Raw genomic sequence first — 16711 nt, forward strand, 5'->3', positions numbered from 1 at the left:
CGTGACGTCACAGGTAGAGCCCGCCCCCAGCCGCCCAGGACTCCTGTTATAGCCGCTGCTCGCTAGGGCCCCGGAAGCTGCCCCTCTCGGGGGTCATGATGGGCAGTAAGATGGCGTCTGCCAGCAGGGTCGTTCAGGTAAGGAGACTCGGTTGCCTTTCCGCGCCGTAGGCAGTAGAGACGGTGCTGACTGTAGCACCGGCGCTGGGGAGGAAAGGCGGTGGTGGAGACTGCTCGGTGACCACGGCCCTGCGTAGGGCCAGTAGCGGCTTCCCGGGGTGTATGTGAGAATTGGACCTTGAGCTCGTTGGGTCGGGCAGTGAGCCGGGGACCGCAGCTGAGGGTTCGAGCCAGGTCGCGGGAGTGCATCTCAGCAGGTAGGCACGTAGCTGTTCCGAAGTCCCTGGACTGCCCTCCACCGGGACCTCGTTAGCCTGTTAGGAGTCTGCAGGCTTGGCTGTCCTGGCAATATCCTGGCCAATCAGCGACCAGTATTGTCTGTGTTGTCGCGGATCAGCCAATCGGAAGGAAGGCGGTAGCGTTGAGTGAAAGGAAGCGAACCCTGCGTCTGACCTGGCGTCCCTTCAAGGTCTTGGAAATGGCCAGAGAACTGGCCCCGCGGGCTGCGTCCTCGCCGTCCTCGCGGAGGCGGGTTCTCCCCCACCAACCAGCGTCTCGTTACAGGCTGGATGGGGGAGAATGGAAAAAATACATATTTAAGTTTATCTGTAATATATGTCTTAGTGTTGGTTTCCTAAGCTTTTTTCCCCTGAATTTAGATTGGCGCTAGAGGAACTTTATTGTTAAAACACACATCAATTACTAACTCCTGACAGCTTTTGTTTTTGCTTCTCCAACTGTGATCTCTAGCTTAAATAGGAGAGGTAAAATTGGTATTAAAAAAAAAAAAATTGGTATATAATGGGCCACAATCTCCACTTTTGTGGTTGTTTTACACGAGTTTTTTTTCAACTCTTAAAGTGTATTATTGTACAATTAACTTTTAACTTTGACACGAGAAGTGCATTTCCCTTTGCACATCTCTTAAAAGACCTTTTCTTAAAGTTATTTCGCTCTGAAAGAGAATCCTAGATCCCAGTCTTTGCTCCCATTGCAACGAATGATCCTCACTTACTCATTCAACGGGTAGTTATTCAGCGTTAAAGATGCTGTGAGGACAGAACATCCGACAAAGGACTGGTATCCATAACAGATAATTATATATATCCATAATATATAGCCCAGTTTTTAAAATGGGTAAGAAAAACTTGATATTGCACAAAGCAAGATATTCAAATGAGCACTAAGCCAATGAAAAGATACTCAACATCATTACTTGCCAGGAAAATGCAAATTAAAACCAGGAAGTACTACCACACCCACCAAAATTATTTTAAAAAACTGACAATACCAAGTGGTGATGAGAACATGAAGCACCTGAAACTCTCATACAATGCTGGTGGGAATATAAAATGGTACAGTCACTTTGGAAAACTTTTGTGGGCCTCTAATACTAGTTAAACATACCTACCCTGTGTCCAAGCAGTTTTTCTCATAGGTTTATATCCCAGAGAAATGAGTGCATATACCTATTTAAAAAACTATATAAAAATGTTCATAGTTGTTTTATTAATAATAACCCCTAAACCAGAAATTATCCAAATGTCCATTAGCAAGATAAGGTGTGGTAGATTTGTTAAAATGGAACAGTACCCAGCATTAATGAAGAACTTACTATTGATATATGCAACAACAAAAAAAAGATGCTGTGAGGTATACAGTAAGAAATGGTCTGTCTCCTTTTAACAAAGCTGCAAAGACTTGTATTCAGGTTCATAATACAAAGCAGTATGTGCTGACATGTAATAATTACATGTTAACATTAGCAAAATGTATTGAGTACTTCTGTGCCAGGCCTATACTCAGTGCTGAGACTGCAGTGCCAACAAGACAATACATGGTGCCTCCACAGAGCTTAGAACTTGGCTGTTGATTGGTGTCTTGAAGAAAGAGTAGTATTTCAACAGGCTGGCACAAACTGATAGGAATTCACAAAGCATAGTGTCACCATTAAGTAGAGGGATTTGGCTGGACCACAGGGTATTCAAAAGTAATTTTAGAAGAGTAATTTATAGGTGTTCATTAAATGCCTGCTAAATGCCAAGCAGGGGCTTCCCTGGTGGTGCAGTGGCTAAGAATCCGCCTGCCAGTGCAGGGGACACAGGTTCAAGCCCTGGTCCAGGGAGATCCCACATGCTGCGGAGCAACTGAGCCCGTGCACTACAACTACTGAGCCTGCTCTCTACAGCCTGTGATCCACAACTACTGAGCCCGCGTGCCACAACTACTGAAGCCTGTGTGTCTAGAGCCCGTGCTCCACAACAAGAGAAGACACCGCAACAAGAAGCCCGTGCACCACAATGAAGAGTAGCCCCCACTCAACACAACTAGAGAAAGCCCGCGTGCAGCAACGAAGACCCAACGCAGCCAAAGATAAATGCATAAATAAATTTATTTAAAAATAATAATAATAAAATAAATGCCAAGCAGTATATATTTGATATGTTTGGGATGATGCAATAGTAGAAAGGAGATAGTTAATCATTTAGGAAATTGTTTGGCTGCATGAGACACAGGGGAAGAAGATAAGTGGTTGGATTAATTCAGGGTTTGAGCTTTACAGGTGAGGTGAAAGTAAACCTCCAGCAAGGCAGTTGAGAGTGCTAAGAGATTTTTGAATGGACTGTAGGTTCTAGGCTAGATGAGAAAGGAAGTAAAGTCAGGATGGAACCAATTGACTGGGAGAAAAGGGAACGATAAAGGAAATGAAGGGCTTGCTGGAACTGATGGTGGGAAATAACAGAGAAGAGAGTTGTAAGTTAAAAGGTTGTAGTTGAGTTTAGATTTTAGATTAAGAGTTTAGGGATGGTACAGTTCTGAACTCAGTAAAGAATTAAGAGTAGGGCTTCCCTGGTGGCGCAGTGGTTGAGAATCCGCCTGCAAATGCAGGGGACACGGGTTCGATCCCTGGTCCGGGAAGATCCCACATGCCACGGAGCCACAGAGCCCATGTGCCACAACTACTGAGCCTGCGCTCTAGAGCCAGTGCGCCACAACTACCAAACCTGCGTGCTGCAACTACTGAAGCCCGTGTGCCTAGAGCCCGTGCTCTGCAACAAGAGAAGCCACCACAGTGAGAAGCCCATGCACTGCAACGAAGAGTAGCCCCCGCTCGCCGCAACTAGAGAAAGCTCACAAGAGCAGTAACGAAGACCCAAAGCAGCCAAAAATAAATAAATAAAATAAATAAATTTATTTTTAAAAAAAAGAATTAAGAGTAAAAGAAAAGAACCTTTCAGGAATAGATGCTAAACTGGAAAGAATATAAAGGTCAATAGGCAACTTGGAAGTTTTGCTAAAGGAAATAGTGGAGGAAAGGAGAAAAATGATTTTTTTTAAAAGTCACAGATAATGAATGAGGCCTACGCAGGTCCCAACCTGTCCGTGGTTTGGGGTTGCTATCTGCCTCATAAAGCAAAGTAGAGGGTTTGTCTTCTGGGAAGACAAGAGTTGTCTTCTCCTCTAAAAAAGCCTCTTACATAGTTGGCTTTGGCATCTTCCAGGAATAGTAGGGCAGGGATTGAGGCCTCATGAGGCTCGGTTTTTAGTTGAGGTAGAGAGAGGAGATGGTGGTTATAACCAGAAAGTCCAGAGTGGAGTGTTACCTCCAGAACTCGTCACTGTTAACTCTGCCTGGGCTTCATGAATCATAGAAGTGGATTCCTTAATAGAATAATAGTTTCCAAAAGAAATCACTGATAATGAAAAAAGATGAAAGGGATTCAGAGAAAATCATAGAAGTAGATAAAGACAAGACGATGCAACTTTTGTATAATAAGTAGTCTCTGAAAAAGTGAAAGTAGATAGAGTTGACCAAGTCTCAAAACCTATAATTTAATAAAACTTTCCTGGTACAAAAGAAGACTTAAAGTTATACCTTGTAGTTGAGAGATTTGATCCAGTATGTTTGATTAATGAGTACATTCTAGTAAAATCATTAAATTTTAAAGAAAAAATTATTTGGTGATCCAAGCGACAAGACCAAGCACTTAAAAGAGAATGGAAGTTATCAGAGTTTTCAACAATAATACTTCATTAAGGAAAACATGTGGATAACATATTTAAGGTAGTTAAAGAAAATGTGAACCAAAGCTTTATCTAGCTACATTGACCTTCAAGTGTAAAGGCCACAAACTCTTCTAAACCTTTAATAACTCAGGGAATATTGTTCCCTGAAGCTCTTCTTACAGCTCTCACAGAGAATGAGCTTCAGACAACTAAGAAATACTTATTTGTACTTGTGGCTGTTTTAATATAGGAACTGGGTATAAGCACTGAATGTATTTAACTATAGAACTAAGACTAAATGATGCAGATAAGGGAGAAAGACTTGTTGGTAATATTATTTTTTTTGACAGTATAGATCTAATAAAACTTTTAAAATGGAGGGAATAAGGGGAAGAGTATACAGAAGGTAGAATAAACTTGCTAATTGCCTCTGGTTATTAAATGGTAGTAAAAGATGGGGAGGGAAGGCAGAGAAGAGATTACCATCAACTCCTTTCATTCTTTCTCATAATAGTGAACCAACAGATAGTATCTCAGAAATGGGCAACTAAGAGTATTATCTAAAGGTAGCAACATAACATAAACATTATACAAAAGTACAAATCTTTCCAAATACCAAAAAACAAAACAACAAACCCCACAAATGAAAGCAAAGAAAAAGATCATATGACAAAAGACTTTATATTTAAATAATCATATAATGATATGACAGAAAATACACCAAACTTGTGAGTTATATCTATAAATTTAAATGGTCTAACTGCCCTTTTAAAAGTATTCTCAGATTAGCCAACAAATGAATATTCAATGCTATGCTATATATGAGGCACAGCTAAAACTAAGAGACTTAGAAAGGTAGAAATAACAGGATAGTCAACTGATCTTTGACAAAGAAGCAAAGGCAATACAATAGAGAAAAGATAGTCTTTTCAATAAATGGTGCTGGAACAACTAGACATCCACTTGCAAAACATGAATCTAGATACAGACCTTATACCCTTCACAAAAATTAACTCAGAATGGATCATAGGCCTGTATGTAAAGTGGAAAACTATAAAACTTCTAGAAGATAACAGAGAAGAAAACTTAGATGATCTGGGGTTTGGCAGTGACTTCTTAAATACAACACCAAATGCACAGTCCATGAAAGAAATAATTGATAAACTGGATGTCATTAAAATTAAAAACTTTTGGTCTGCAAAAGACGCTGAAGAGAATGAGAAGACAAGCCACAGATTGGGAGAAAATATTTGCAAAAAGAATATCTAATAAAGGATGTTATTCAAGATATATAAAGAACTCTTAAAAGTTGCCTGGTGGCACAGTGGTTAAGAATCCGCCTGCCAATGCAGGGGACACGGGTTCGAGCCCTGGTCTGGGAAGATCCCATATGCCATGGAGGAGCTAAGCCCGTGCACCACAGCTACTGAGCCTGCGCTCTAGAGCCCACGAACCATAACTACTGAAGCTCATACTCCCTAGAGCATGTGCTCCGCAACAAGAGAAGCCACCGCAGTGAGGAGCCCGCGCTCACCTGCAACTAGAGGAAGCCCGCTCACAGCAACAAGGGCCCAACGCAGCCAAAAATAATAAATAAATTTATAAAAAAAAAAAAAAAGTCAACGATAAAAACAGCCTGACTAAGAAATGGGCAAAAGAGCTGAACAAACACCTCATCAAAGAAGATATACAGATGACAATCATATGAAAAGATGTTCAACATCATAGTCATTAGGGAATTAATTTCAAATTAAAACAACAGTAAGACACCTCTATATACCTATTAGAATGGCTGAAACCCAGAATACTGACACCACCAAGTGCTGACAAGGAAGTGGAGCAATGGGAACTCTCATTCACTGCTGTTGAGAATGCAAAGTGCTACAGCCACTTCGGAAGGCAGTTTGGCAGTTTCTTACACAACTAAACATGCTTTTACCATATGGTTGAACAGTCACACTTTTACCCAAATGAATTGAAAACTTACGTCCAAACAAAAACCTGCACATGGATGTTTATAGCAGCTTCATTTATAATTGCCAAAACTTGGAAACAACCAAGATGTCTTTCAGTAGGTGAATGGATAAATAAACTGGTACATCCAAACAATGTAATATTATTCAATACAATATTATATTATTGTAATATTATTATATAATTATATATTTGTATATTATACAAATGTAATTTGTAATGTTATTTCAAAAAGAAATAAACTACCAAGCCAGGAAAAAACATGGAAGAAACATACATGTGTCTTACTAAATGAAAGAAGCCAATCTGAAAAGGCTACATGCTGTATGATTCCATCTGCATGACATTCTGGAAAAGGCAAAACTATGGAGACAGTAAACAGATCAGTGGTTGCCAGAGATTGGGGAATGAAGGGATGAGCAGGCAGAACACAGAAGATGCTATAATAGTGAATATGTCATTGTACATTTGTCAAAACCCTTAGAATGTACAACACCAAGAATGAACTCTAACGTAAAACTTTGGGTGATAATGACATGTTAATATAGTTTCATCATTTGTAACAAATAGAATACTCTGGTGGGAGATGTCCATAGTGAGGAAGGCTGGGGGGGTGGGGTGAGTGGGGGCGGTGCCCAGTGGTATATGAGAACTGGAAGAAGATTGGAAACGACTCAAATTAACAACCCAAATTAACAGGGGGCTGGTTGAATAAACTCATGGCATTTATCATGACTTCCTACTGATTCCCTCAGATTCCAGTCTTAACACTACAGTATTCTTCCTTGCCTTCCCTCATCCCATATTTGTATTTTCTTTCTCTCACAGGGAAATCCCTGCCTTCCCCAACCATCAATATATGTATATACTCATTTGCTTAGTCCTACAATATATACAAAACGTATAGCTATATCTATACAACCAACCTACTAAGTAAAAAGTTAAAGATTTCTTTGTATTTCTTTTTGTCTTTAGACTGAAGGTATATAGTCCAAGCACTATGAAAGTTATTTGGATTAGCTTTTTTTTCCTTAGTTATAAGCTGCTCAACTAATTGACAGACTTGTTTCTCTTTGTATTTACATTTAGAGTTTTAAAAAGACAATTTTGAGATAGGAAAATTTGAGCATAGCTAAATAATAGATGATATTAAAGAATTATTTTTGTTAAGTGTGGGAAAAGTATTGGGATTATGGTTTAACCAAAATCCTTTTCTGTTAGTGATACATGTAGATGGTATTAACAGATGAGATGAGATGACTGGGATTTGTTTAATGGGGGAAGGGTTGATGAAATAAGATTGATTACTGTTGAAATTGTGTGATGTGTTTATCAGGGTTTATTTTACTACTCTGTCTACTTTTATGTATTTTTAAAATTTTCTCTTAAAAAGGGGGGATACCAAACTGTGGGAATTTAATCTATATGGGCATATTACCATATTTTTAAGTGTACAAAAGCAATGTTGAAATGGCTTCTTTCTCTCTGGTGTATGTACATTTGTTTAAGTGTGTATATACATACTTACATACCTATACAGTTAGCCCTTACTTACAAATGGTCTATTCACTCATTTGTCAAATGTTTGCTGAGCATTTACTACGTACTGGCTACTGCTGCAGAAGTACTTAATTTTCCATCTCTGCCTTTCCAGGAGCTTTGCTCTCCTGTAATCATTGGCTCATTTACTGTCCTCTACACAATATTCTTAAGATGTTCAGGTTGCTGTGGAAACACAGGAGGAGTTTTTAAATCAGATTTAGGAATCGGGAATCTTCTTAGAGAGGAGTGACAGTTGAGCTGTTTTCAAAGATAAGCAGTCAGATGAAAGTGGAGGCATGGAAGCGGGTTGGGACCTGGGAGAGATTTCGTGGCAGAGCACACAAGCTGTAGATTGAATGCGGATGGAAATGGTATGAGGAGTTAGGGAAATGAAAAGTACTTCAGAATACTTGGAGTGAAAGGTACAGTGGTGGGGAATGAGGCTAGAGAGGTAGGGAGAGGCCTGATTATGATGGGCCTGTGTGTGCCAAATGCGAGTTTGAAGTTTATCCTGAAAAGCTTAGGACTATAGGAAGGAAAGAACAAGAAGCCTGGCTATGAAAAGAAACAGGTACTAGATGGAGTGAGAAGGTTTGTTTTTTAACACGAAAGATGTGAACATGCTTTTATGCTTAGGGAGACAACTATCTTCCAGCATTTTCTCACAGCAGCAGAATTATGGTGGTTAGTTTTCAGACCCATCCCTACAAGCCTATTTGCTTCTGTACTCATATAAAATGTGTAATGTTTAGTACATACATACAAATATATTGCAGATAAACACACACCTGTCTCACTAGTAACACAGCAACTTATAGATTACGTTAGTAAAAAATAGTGCTCTGTTTATTAGAGTCTCAGCATTTTATATATATTCAGATTTCATACTGAAAGTTCTGCTTAAGCTCCTCTGTAGCATTAACTGGAATTTTAGGGATAAAACATTAATACTCTTCAAATATCTTATTAAAAACAGTGTTCTAAATACATGTATTTCTATGGGTATAGGAAAAAGGCTGAAGTCAAGGGCTATCAAATGTTTAAATCTGTTTTATGTGGGTTTTGGCTTATAGTTGGTGTTTTCTTCTTTGTGCTTTTCTGTGTTTTTTCCAGATTTTTTACACAGAACATGTGTTACTTTTGTAGTCAGAAAAAGTATTTTTTTGATTACCTAATTTTCAATATCCTTTTTATCCTGCATATCCAGTATGCAGGGTGATTTAGAAGTCATGCAACATAAAATCCTTGTCACCTTATAGGGTTGTTTTGAGGTCAGTAGGCAGTACAGTAAAATATCTTGTGATGTATAAAGTACAAAGTTCTTATGAATATCAGATAAGATAATAGTTCATAGACTAGCTATCCTTGTTGGGAAAGAGTAAAATTTAAAATAGTAAAATTTAAAGTTGCTGTCAGGTACTCAGTTATTTAACAAAGGCATCTGCTTGTAGGGTTCATTAGATTATTTCTTATGTAGTAAATGAGGTTATTTTAGTGCTTCATTTCTTTTTCATGCATTTTATTTTTCCTTTAGGTAGTCAAGCCACATACTCCATTAATAAGGTTCCCTGACAGAAGAGACAATCCTAAACCCAATGGTAAGCTGTAGTTTATTTATACTAAAAAAATATGTACATGCAGATTTATACATGAATATTCTATTATACACAATATTTCTTATTTTAGAATCAGGTAGACAAGGTAGCGTAGATCACAATGGTACGTTAGGTTGCATTAACTAACTTTCTATTACCTCCTTGTAAAAAAGTAGTAACTTGACAGTAGATATTTCTGAATTTTTAATGATACTGTGTTTATATATGGGAATTTTTGTTCCACCTTCTGTCCTTCAGAAGAATCTCCCATGCTTATATTTGCAGAGATTATGATGAATAACCACCATTCCTATATTTCTCTCCCAGCTAACCTTCTTTTCTTTCATTCACTGATTTATCTGTTCATTCAGGCAGTAGATATTTCTTGGATTGCCTTAGAACTTAGCAATCATTGCCTATTAAAGTAACTGAAGATTCTGAACAAGTTCTGTTTTTCTCTTACTGCTCTGTCACTGTCTTTAATTATAAGATACTTGACCTTTAATTCAGGGAGAATTTTAACAAATTTTGTATGGATATTTTTAACTTATTGTAACTCTTGAAAAATTAAGATATAGGTGACAAACAAGTATGGAGAAAACAAATCTCATCTGCATTTACCAACTTTCTTATTCTTCATTGTATGGTATTACCTGTAATCTCTGCCATATGACAAAATTTAAGTAATGTAAGTTATCCATACGGGTTGAACTCCACTACCTAGAAATTTCATTATTTTATGAACTTATTCTTCAATTTAGTAATTCATTCACTTAAAACTACCTCATTTGCTTTAAAAAGAACTTTATGAAACTATATTATGAAACTATATATAGCTACCCAACTAAGTTACTCTATAATACTTAGCTCTTGGATTGTAATACTTATCATTTTAAGAATAACTTGATTATTTAATGATAGATAATTCAAAATAGTATTTTAAGACACTGAACAATTCCTCTATTTTTTTTTTTTCTAATTTCAGTGTCAGAAGTTCTGAGATCAGCAGGACTACCATCTCACTCTTCTTCAATTTCACAGCATTCTAAGGGAAGTAAATCGCCAGACTGGCTGATGCATCAGGGCCCACCAGACACTGCAGAGATAATAAAAACTTTACCTCAGAAGTACAGAAGGAAACCTGTATCTCAAGAAGAAATTGAATTTATCCAAGTACGTTGTTGCTCTTTATCCCAATACTGTGGAAAACACCTTAACGTTATTGGCTTTGGAGTTTCATATTGCTGATTTCCATGTTCTTCCCATTGTCTTGTCAAGGTGTGTCCATAGCTAAGACAGGGATGGTCATGTAGGCCTGGACTATGAGAAATAAACGATGTTCGAGCCCTCAGTAAATGTGCATGAAGGAATATATGTGTAGAAGTATAGTATGGTAAATAGCAAAATACATACACCCCATGGAAAAAAGCGCTTTAGGGTCCTCATTAATTTTTTTTAAATTAATTTATTTTTGGCTGCGTTGGGTCTTCGTTGCTGTGCACAGGCTTTCTCTAGTTGCGGCGAGCGGGGGCTACTCTTTGTTGCGGTGCGTGGGCTTCTCATTGCGGTGGCTTCTCTTGTTGTGGAGCACGGGCTCTAGGCGCACAGCCTTCAGTATTTGTGGCGCATGGACTCCGTAGTTGTGGCTTGCGGGCTCTAGAGCACAGGCTGAGCAGTCGTGGCGCATGGGCTTAGTTGCTTTGCAGCATGTGTGATCTTCCCGGACCAGGGCTCGGACCTGTGTCCCCTGCATCGGCAGGCAGATTCTTAACCACTGCGCCTCCAGGGAAGCCCCCTCATTGATTTTTTAGAGTGTAAAGGACCAAGAAATTTGAGGACCATTGATCTACGTCAACCTTGAGTCCCCTTCGGATCTGAAATTCTTTATAACATTGATAGGAGTGCCCAAAAGCTATGAAAAATCTGAAATTGTTTTTAAAACCTAAAGATCATTGGCTTAAAATGTTTCAAATTTGTATAGTGGCCATGAAAACATTTCTTTGTAAATGAAACACCTAATCTTATTGCTTTATTTCTTCCTTTTCAGCGTGGAGGTCCAGAATAATCCCTGACAATGTGGCTGCTGTTTGTTTAATCAGACAAAGAAGAGTCTTTACAATGAAGGACTTCCAGAATGACAAATGAGAAATTGTACATTAAACAACTTTAATAAAATTTCTGTAAAAAAAAAAAAAAAGAAGAAGTATAGAAAATTTAGATGGACACTTGTATCTCCTAATTTATGTATCTCGGTCAGCTTCTCCACAAGCTTACCTGATTGTTTATATACTTTATACTTATTAAAGTATACATTTTTTAAATGTTAGCCTATTAATTTACTCAATCAAATTATCAAGCATTACAGTGTTGAACTATTAAAAGTACACAATGTCTAGTGAACAATCATAGGTTTACCATAATTTCACTTCTCTTTCAGTTTCTGTTTAAATGTGGAAAGAATATATCCGGCAGAATTGCAGCTTTCTGGAATTAATTTTCCTGGAATTGGATAAGGATCAGTGAAATAATGACTCCATTATTTGTTTTTAATTCTCTCAGTGTTTTTGCATTCACAAAGTGACTGGAGAATAACTGGCTCAATAAGCATATCGTACTCTAAATAATAAAAATACAGCCATGGTAAAACAGATGACTTTGTGGTATTAAGACTAGGGAGTTAACACAAAAGATTATGTAACCTGTGTTGAGAAAAAAATGTCACTGTATAAAATGGAAAATGAGAGATCAAAATGAATATAGCATAGGAATAACATTTGACCAGAAATTTTAAGTTATTATGTTTTTAGGGGTGTTAAGAAAGTCTTGTTCTTTGGTTTATTTTACTGTTTTGATTGTGATCATGTGTACAAATCCTGATAATCATAAACTTTCTCAAACTTCATTGTCCAAAAGCCTCATAAAATCAACCTATTCACCTTATTAAGGCAATTTACAGAATTTTAATAGGCTCTTCCTGTGCCAAGGGTATGTATAATTGTGAAAGTAAAGCCTCACAAAGTGAAATAAATTCTCTTCTATACCTTTAATGATTTCTAGACTATGCGTTAAAGAAGTCATCCCTAATAGTAAGGGTAACTCATGAGTAATTGACACAGTAGAATTGTTGAGTACGTTTTTGTATTTGCCCAGTTGAGTATGGATTAATCTTTATACTTTTTTTTCTTTTTTACTATTTCAGAGTTGATCTGCTTTTCGTGTAAATTCTGTATTGTGGCCTAGTATAAATGTTGCCCAACTCGAATGTGAAATAGGAGTTTGGTGCTAGCAATGAGCTATTCTGGTAACTCATGAGAAATACATGACTCATGATTTCTTTTTTATTATTTCAAAAATATACTTGGAAAAATTTCTTTAAAAACTAGCACTATTCTCTTTTTTCTCCTTAGCTTTCTCATTTCAGTAAAAGGAAGCCCAAGGCAATTTTTTTGCTCTCAGGAACAGAGTAGGTGCAGGAAATGAAGAGTGGCTTGAGTAATGCCGTGGGCCAGCAGTTAGAAACCCCAATACTGGAACCGTCTGAGGACCACCTTTACTATAGCTGCTGCCATGAAAGTTCCAATGAAAAAATATATCACCTTTACAGAATTTATGACTAGAGGTATGGCAAAAGGATGTTAGTGGGAATTGCTGTCATAGGATGAGCTCCCAAGGAGGATGGTGTCATAGAAAGAATTTGGGCTTGACTTATCGAGTAAATAGCTTGTGTTTTCATTTAGGAGTTAAACACTTATGTATCTGTAACCGTTAGCAAATTGCTCAGTTTGTCCAACTTGGAGTTTTTTCTCCAGTACTATACAGTGTGATAGGCAGGATCAAATTAGTGTATTGTCTACTACACTGTAACAAATCACCCCCAGATTTAGTGGCTGAAAATAACACTCACTTAATAGCTCATGGTTTCTCTGGGTCAGGAATTCTGGGGCAGCTTGGCTGGGCAGTTCTGCTCAGTGTTTCTCATGAGGTTGCAATCAATGCCACCTGGGGCTGCAGTTATCTGAAGGTTTCACTGGGGCTGGACCATCCATCTCCAAGATAGCTCACTCACATAGCTGGCAGGTTGATGCTGGCTGTTGGCAGGAGGCCTCAGTTCCCCTCCACCTAGGCCTCTCCACAGGGCTGCCTGAATGAATTCATGACATGAGGGCTGACTTCCCCCAGAGCAAATGATCCAAGTGTACAGGCAGAAGCAGCAATACCTCTTTATGATCTAAACTCAAGTTATACACATTCATTTCTGCAATACTCTATTAGTCACACAGAACAGCCTGTTTCATTGTGTGAGGAAACTACACAAGTGCATTAATACCAGAAGGCAAGAATCATTAGGGCCATCTTGGAAGCTGGCTACTACTGGTGTGTGAAAGCGCTTTCTTAATTGTAAATGCTATACAGATGCTGAATAGTATATTTATACAGTGCCCTAATGAACCCAGAATATCACTTAAACATTGCCTTTGTTACCCTATTTAAAATGTCCCAATATAGGAATTTACTTGTCAGCAGCATGGTATAATGTGATTATCAATTCATATGCCATGGCACACTTGGGAACCTCAAGCCTCAAATTTAGCTCACTATTTAGCTTGTTTCTACTACAAGTGAGGTTAGATTACTGTTAACAGTGATGTCTTTTAGAAGGAACGATGACCTAAGTCATGTGACACCACATATCACTAGGTATGACTTGCCACAATTAAGAGATATAAGTGGTAGAGATGGTATGTTTTCTGCAACATAGGAGAATTTTGCTTAATGAATATATCAACGCTCAATAAAGACCCAAGTAGTGACAAAGATCTGGAAGGTGACCAGTAATAGTTATGTGATGGCTAATATAAACTGCACAGTCAGTATGCTAAGGGTTTCTGACGTGTGCAGTCATTTAAGCCTTACAGCAACCCAGTGAGTAGGTCCTATTACAGAAGAAACTAGCAACAGAAATGTTAAATAATTTGCCCAAATCATAAACCTAGTAAATGAATAGTGGTGGGGCCAGTATTCGTATGCAAGTAGCCTAGATCCAGAGTAAGGACTCAGCCTTTACACTGGATTACCTTGAGTAAGTTATGAGTTTTTGTATTCTGCTGCCTTCTTCAACCTAACTCTGAAAACCAGGATTCTCAACTCTTAGAAGCATCAAATGCTCCAGCTCAAAACCTTAGAATTATCCTTTTCTTCCCCCACAACCCATGTCCAGTCTGTCAGCAAATCCTATTGGCTAGAAGCCAAACTGGTACCCTCAATACAACCATCTGGATTCCTGCACTAATTCTTTAACTGGCCTTCTTGGTTGTCCTTGCCCCTCTAAGTTTACAGTGTAATCTCTCACAACAGTCAAAGGGTGAGTTTTAAAACATTAAGTCTGATATCACTTGTCTGCTCAAAACTCTGCAGTGGCTTTTCAGTAATGTCTTTCTGGTACCACCCTATTTAAAATCACAAACCCTACTATCTATCCCCTTTCCCAGCTTTATTATCTCTGTAGCACTTATCACTATGCATTATAGCATATTTTAATTATCTCCTCCCATTGGAAGGCACTGATATTTGTTTTTCCCCTGCTGATTTCTCAGAGTCTGCAACAGAGCCTGGCATATAGTAAGCATTCAATATATATTCGTTGAATAAATGAATTAATTGTTTGTTGATTTGTATGAAAACTTATGAGAATCAAAGTTGGGTACTGATCACAGTTAACCATTGAGCACTATGTCTAAACTTTGTGCAAGTTTCATTTAATTCTCGCAACCACCTATGACGTAGTCTACTAGTTCCACCTTACAGGGTAGAAAACTGATGGCCAGAAGTCTGTTCCACAGCACGAAATTGTTCAGTTGACTTGGAACTTGTTTGCCTAGACGTGCTTCTTCATAAAGGACTAAGAATGCCTCTTGATCAGCCCTTAAGAACTGGGCACTCGCTTAAGTAACCTGAAATTGTCGGCTTAGGCGTCCACAGTAACCATGGTGACAGGACACCCTTGAGCAAAAACTAGAGAGCGAGATCAGAGACAAGGCCGAGCCTTCCGCACTCATACACACCTATTAAATCGTGAACACAGAGCATCGTATCAGAGCGCTGATCCGTCTTCGGTAGTGAAGAAAGTATCTAAGTTAAAACGGTAACGGGGTGACACAGTTAGCCACCACCGAGAGCACCCCGCTTCCGGTACAATCTGCGGTCACGTGGTAGGGCGGGGTGCTGCGCAGAAGAGCCCTCCTGCCCTGCCTCTTGCTGCTCCCTTAGGGCGGGCTCTGGCCGGACCTACTTAACAGCATCCCCGCCCACCCCGGAAGTGGGGCGGAGCTAGTGAAGCATCGGTGCTCAGTGGGCGGAAGTGGCTGTGGGAGGCTTTAAGGTGCTTTAAATTCTTGCTGTCTTGGGAGTTCCCCCACCTTTCAGTTGGAGTCGAGCTCAGCGCGACAGATGGCTGTGGACGTGAAGTCGCGAGCAAAGCGTTATGAAAAACTGGACTTCCTCGGGGAGGGACAGGTGAGATTCTCGGGCGGGGCTCGGAGGGCCCTGAGCGGGGAACGCCGGGCCGCCTCACACCGTCGCGGGTTTTCTTGTGGAAGCCAGGGGACGGGCCACGCTACTCGTTCTGCTTGCGGGAGGCTGCCCAGACCCCTCCTGCGGCCCCTCTGTCCACCCTGGACATGAGACCTTGAGCGGCCTTCTCCGAAGGATAGACTGGAACGGAACGTGGACGGCCCCACCACGTTTCAAGCCGCCGCGAGTTTTTTCCCAAGAACCCTGGGTTCCTTGCGTCCCCAAATCTAAAAAAGTAAAAAGGCAAACACAAACCAAAAAAACTCTCACCAACTTAACTTTATTCCTCTTCTTCTCTCTAGTTTGCCACGGTTTACAAGGCCAGAGACAAGAACACCAACCAAATTGTCGCCATTAAGAAAGTGAGTTGCAGTTTGTTTTTCCTTGAGTCTCCTTGAAGATTGTGTATATGGGAGCTGGCGCCTGGCCGTTTTACTTCTCTTGACCGTGCTCTGCTAGTGAGGAGTTACTTAGGTCATTTGCAAAGAAACTAGAATTTCTTAGTGTCTTGTGTTCCAAGGTGGAACTCGTGTTGAACTTGTGTTTCGTTGCATTCATTGAAATTGAAATGAAGAGGAAGCTGTGTGTTTTGTTTGTTCTGTAAACGCAGACATTGGCAAAGGGGACAAATACTGCTCGTCTGTTGGGTCCTCAGAACACCTGACCTTTCCAGGTCCCTATTTATGCCTCACCTGCATCCACTTTGTATATCGGTATTTCCTGAGTACAGGTTTACCATGAAAGGCTTTTGCCAGCATTAATGACATTGCTGTGGTGCGGGGTTTTTTTTTAAATGGTGTCAGTAGCTTTTTTACTCGCATTCATTCAAGAAACTTCGGTCGTATTTAGCTAACTTTCTATATACCAAGCATTTTCACCCTCGTTTTTTCATTTAATCCTCAT

General features: G+C 39.3%; 2 protein-coding genes across 5 annotated transcripts in view; both read left to right on the forward strand.

Annotated features, from left to right (window-relative positions):
- On the forward strand, nt 1–12285 carry MRPS36 (mitochondrial ribosomal protein S36). Of its 2 annotated transcripts, XR_005019313.1 has the most exons (5): nt 1–137; nt 9178–9241; nt 10224–10411; nt 11286–11389; nt 11676–12285. XR_005019313.1 is itself a non-coding variant. In XM_036847411.1 (4 exons), exons 1-4 carry the CDS (start codon nt 96–98, stop codon nt 11301–11303), a joined length of 312 nt encoding a protein of 103 aa, XP_036703306.1. In that variant the 5' UTR covers nt 1–95; the 3' UTR covers nt 11304–11886. The 2 variants fall into 2 exon arrangements, 1 of the variants encoding a protein (XP_036703306.1); XM_036847411.1 differs by having other exon boundaries at nt 11286–11886.
- A 3120-nt stretch (nt 12286–15405) lies between these two features.
- CDK7 (cyclin dependent kinase 7) overlaps nt 15406–16711 on the forward strand; it is a 28890-nt gene continuing 27584 nt past the window's right edge. The window contains exons 1-2 of one of the 3 annotated variants that reach the window (XM_036847408.1): nt 15406–15751; nt 16111–16170. In XM_036847408.1, the coding sequence (XP_036703303.1) occupies nt 15686–15751; nt 16111–16170 (126 nt within the window). In that variant the 5' untranslated portion in view covers nt 15406–15685. The remainder of the gene's footprint in view (nt 15752–16110; nt 16171–16711) is intronic. The other 2 variants (XM_036847407.1, XM_036847409.1) reach the window with 2 other exon arrangements.

This window comes from Balaenoptera musculus, chromosome 3 (assembly GCF_009873245.2).
Source record: "Balaenoptera musculus isolate JJ_BM4_2016_0621 chromosome 3, mBalMus1.pri.v3, whole genome shotgun sequence".
NCBI classification, from domain to species: domain Eukaryota; kingdom Metazoa; phylum Chordata; class Mammalia; order Artiodactyla; family Balaenopteridae; genus Balaenoptera; species Balaenoptera musculus.

Excerpts from the sequence above, each read along its gene's own strand:
- MRPS36 (XM_036847411.1), top strand. The coding sequence starts at position 96 with ATGATGGGCAGTAAGATGGCGTCTGCCAGCAGGGTCGTTCAG. Across the intron at positions 138-9,177 it reads CTGCCAGCAGGGTCGTTCAG|GTAGTCAAGCCACATACTCC; the intron begins GTAAGGAGACTC and ends TTTTTCCTTTAG. Across the intron at positions 9,242-10,223 it reads AGACAATCCTAAACCCAATG|TGTCAGAAGTTCTGAGATCA; the intron begins GTAAGCTGTAGT and ends TTCTAATTTCAG.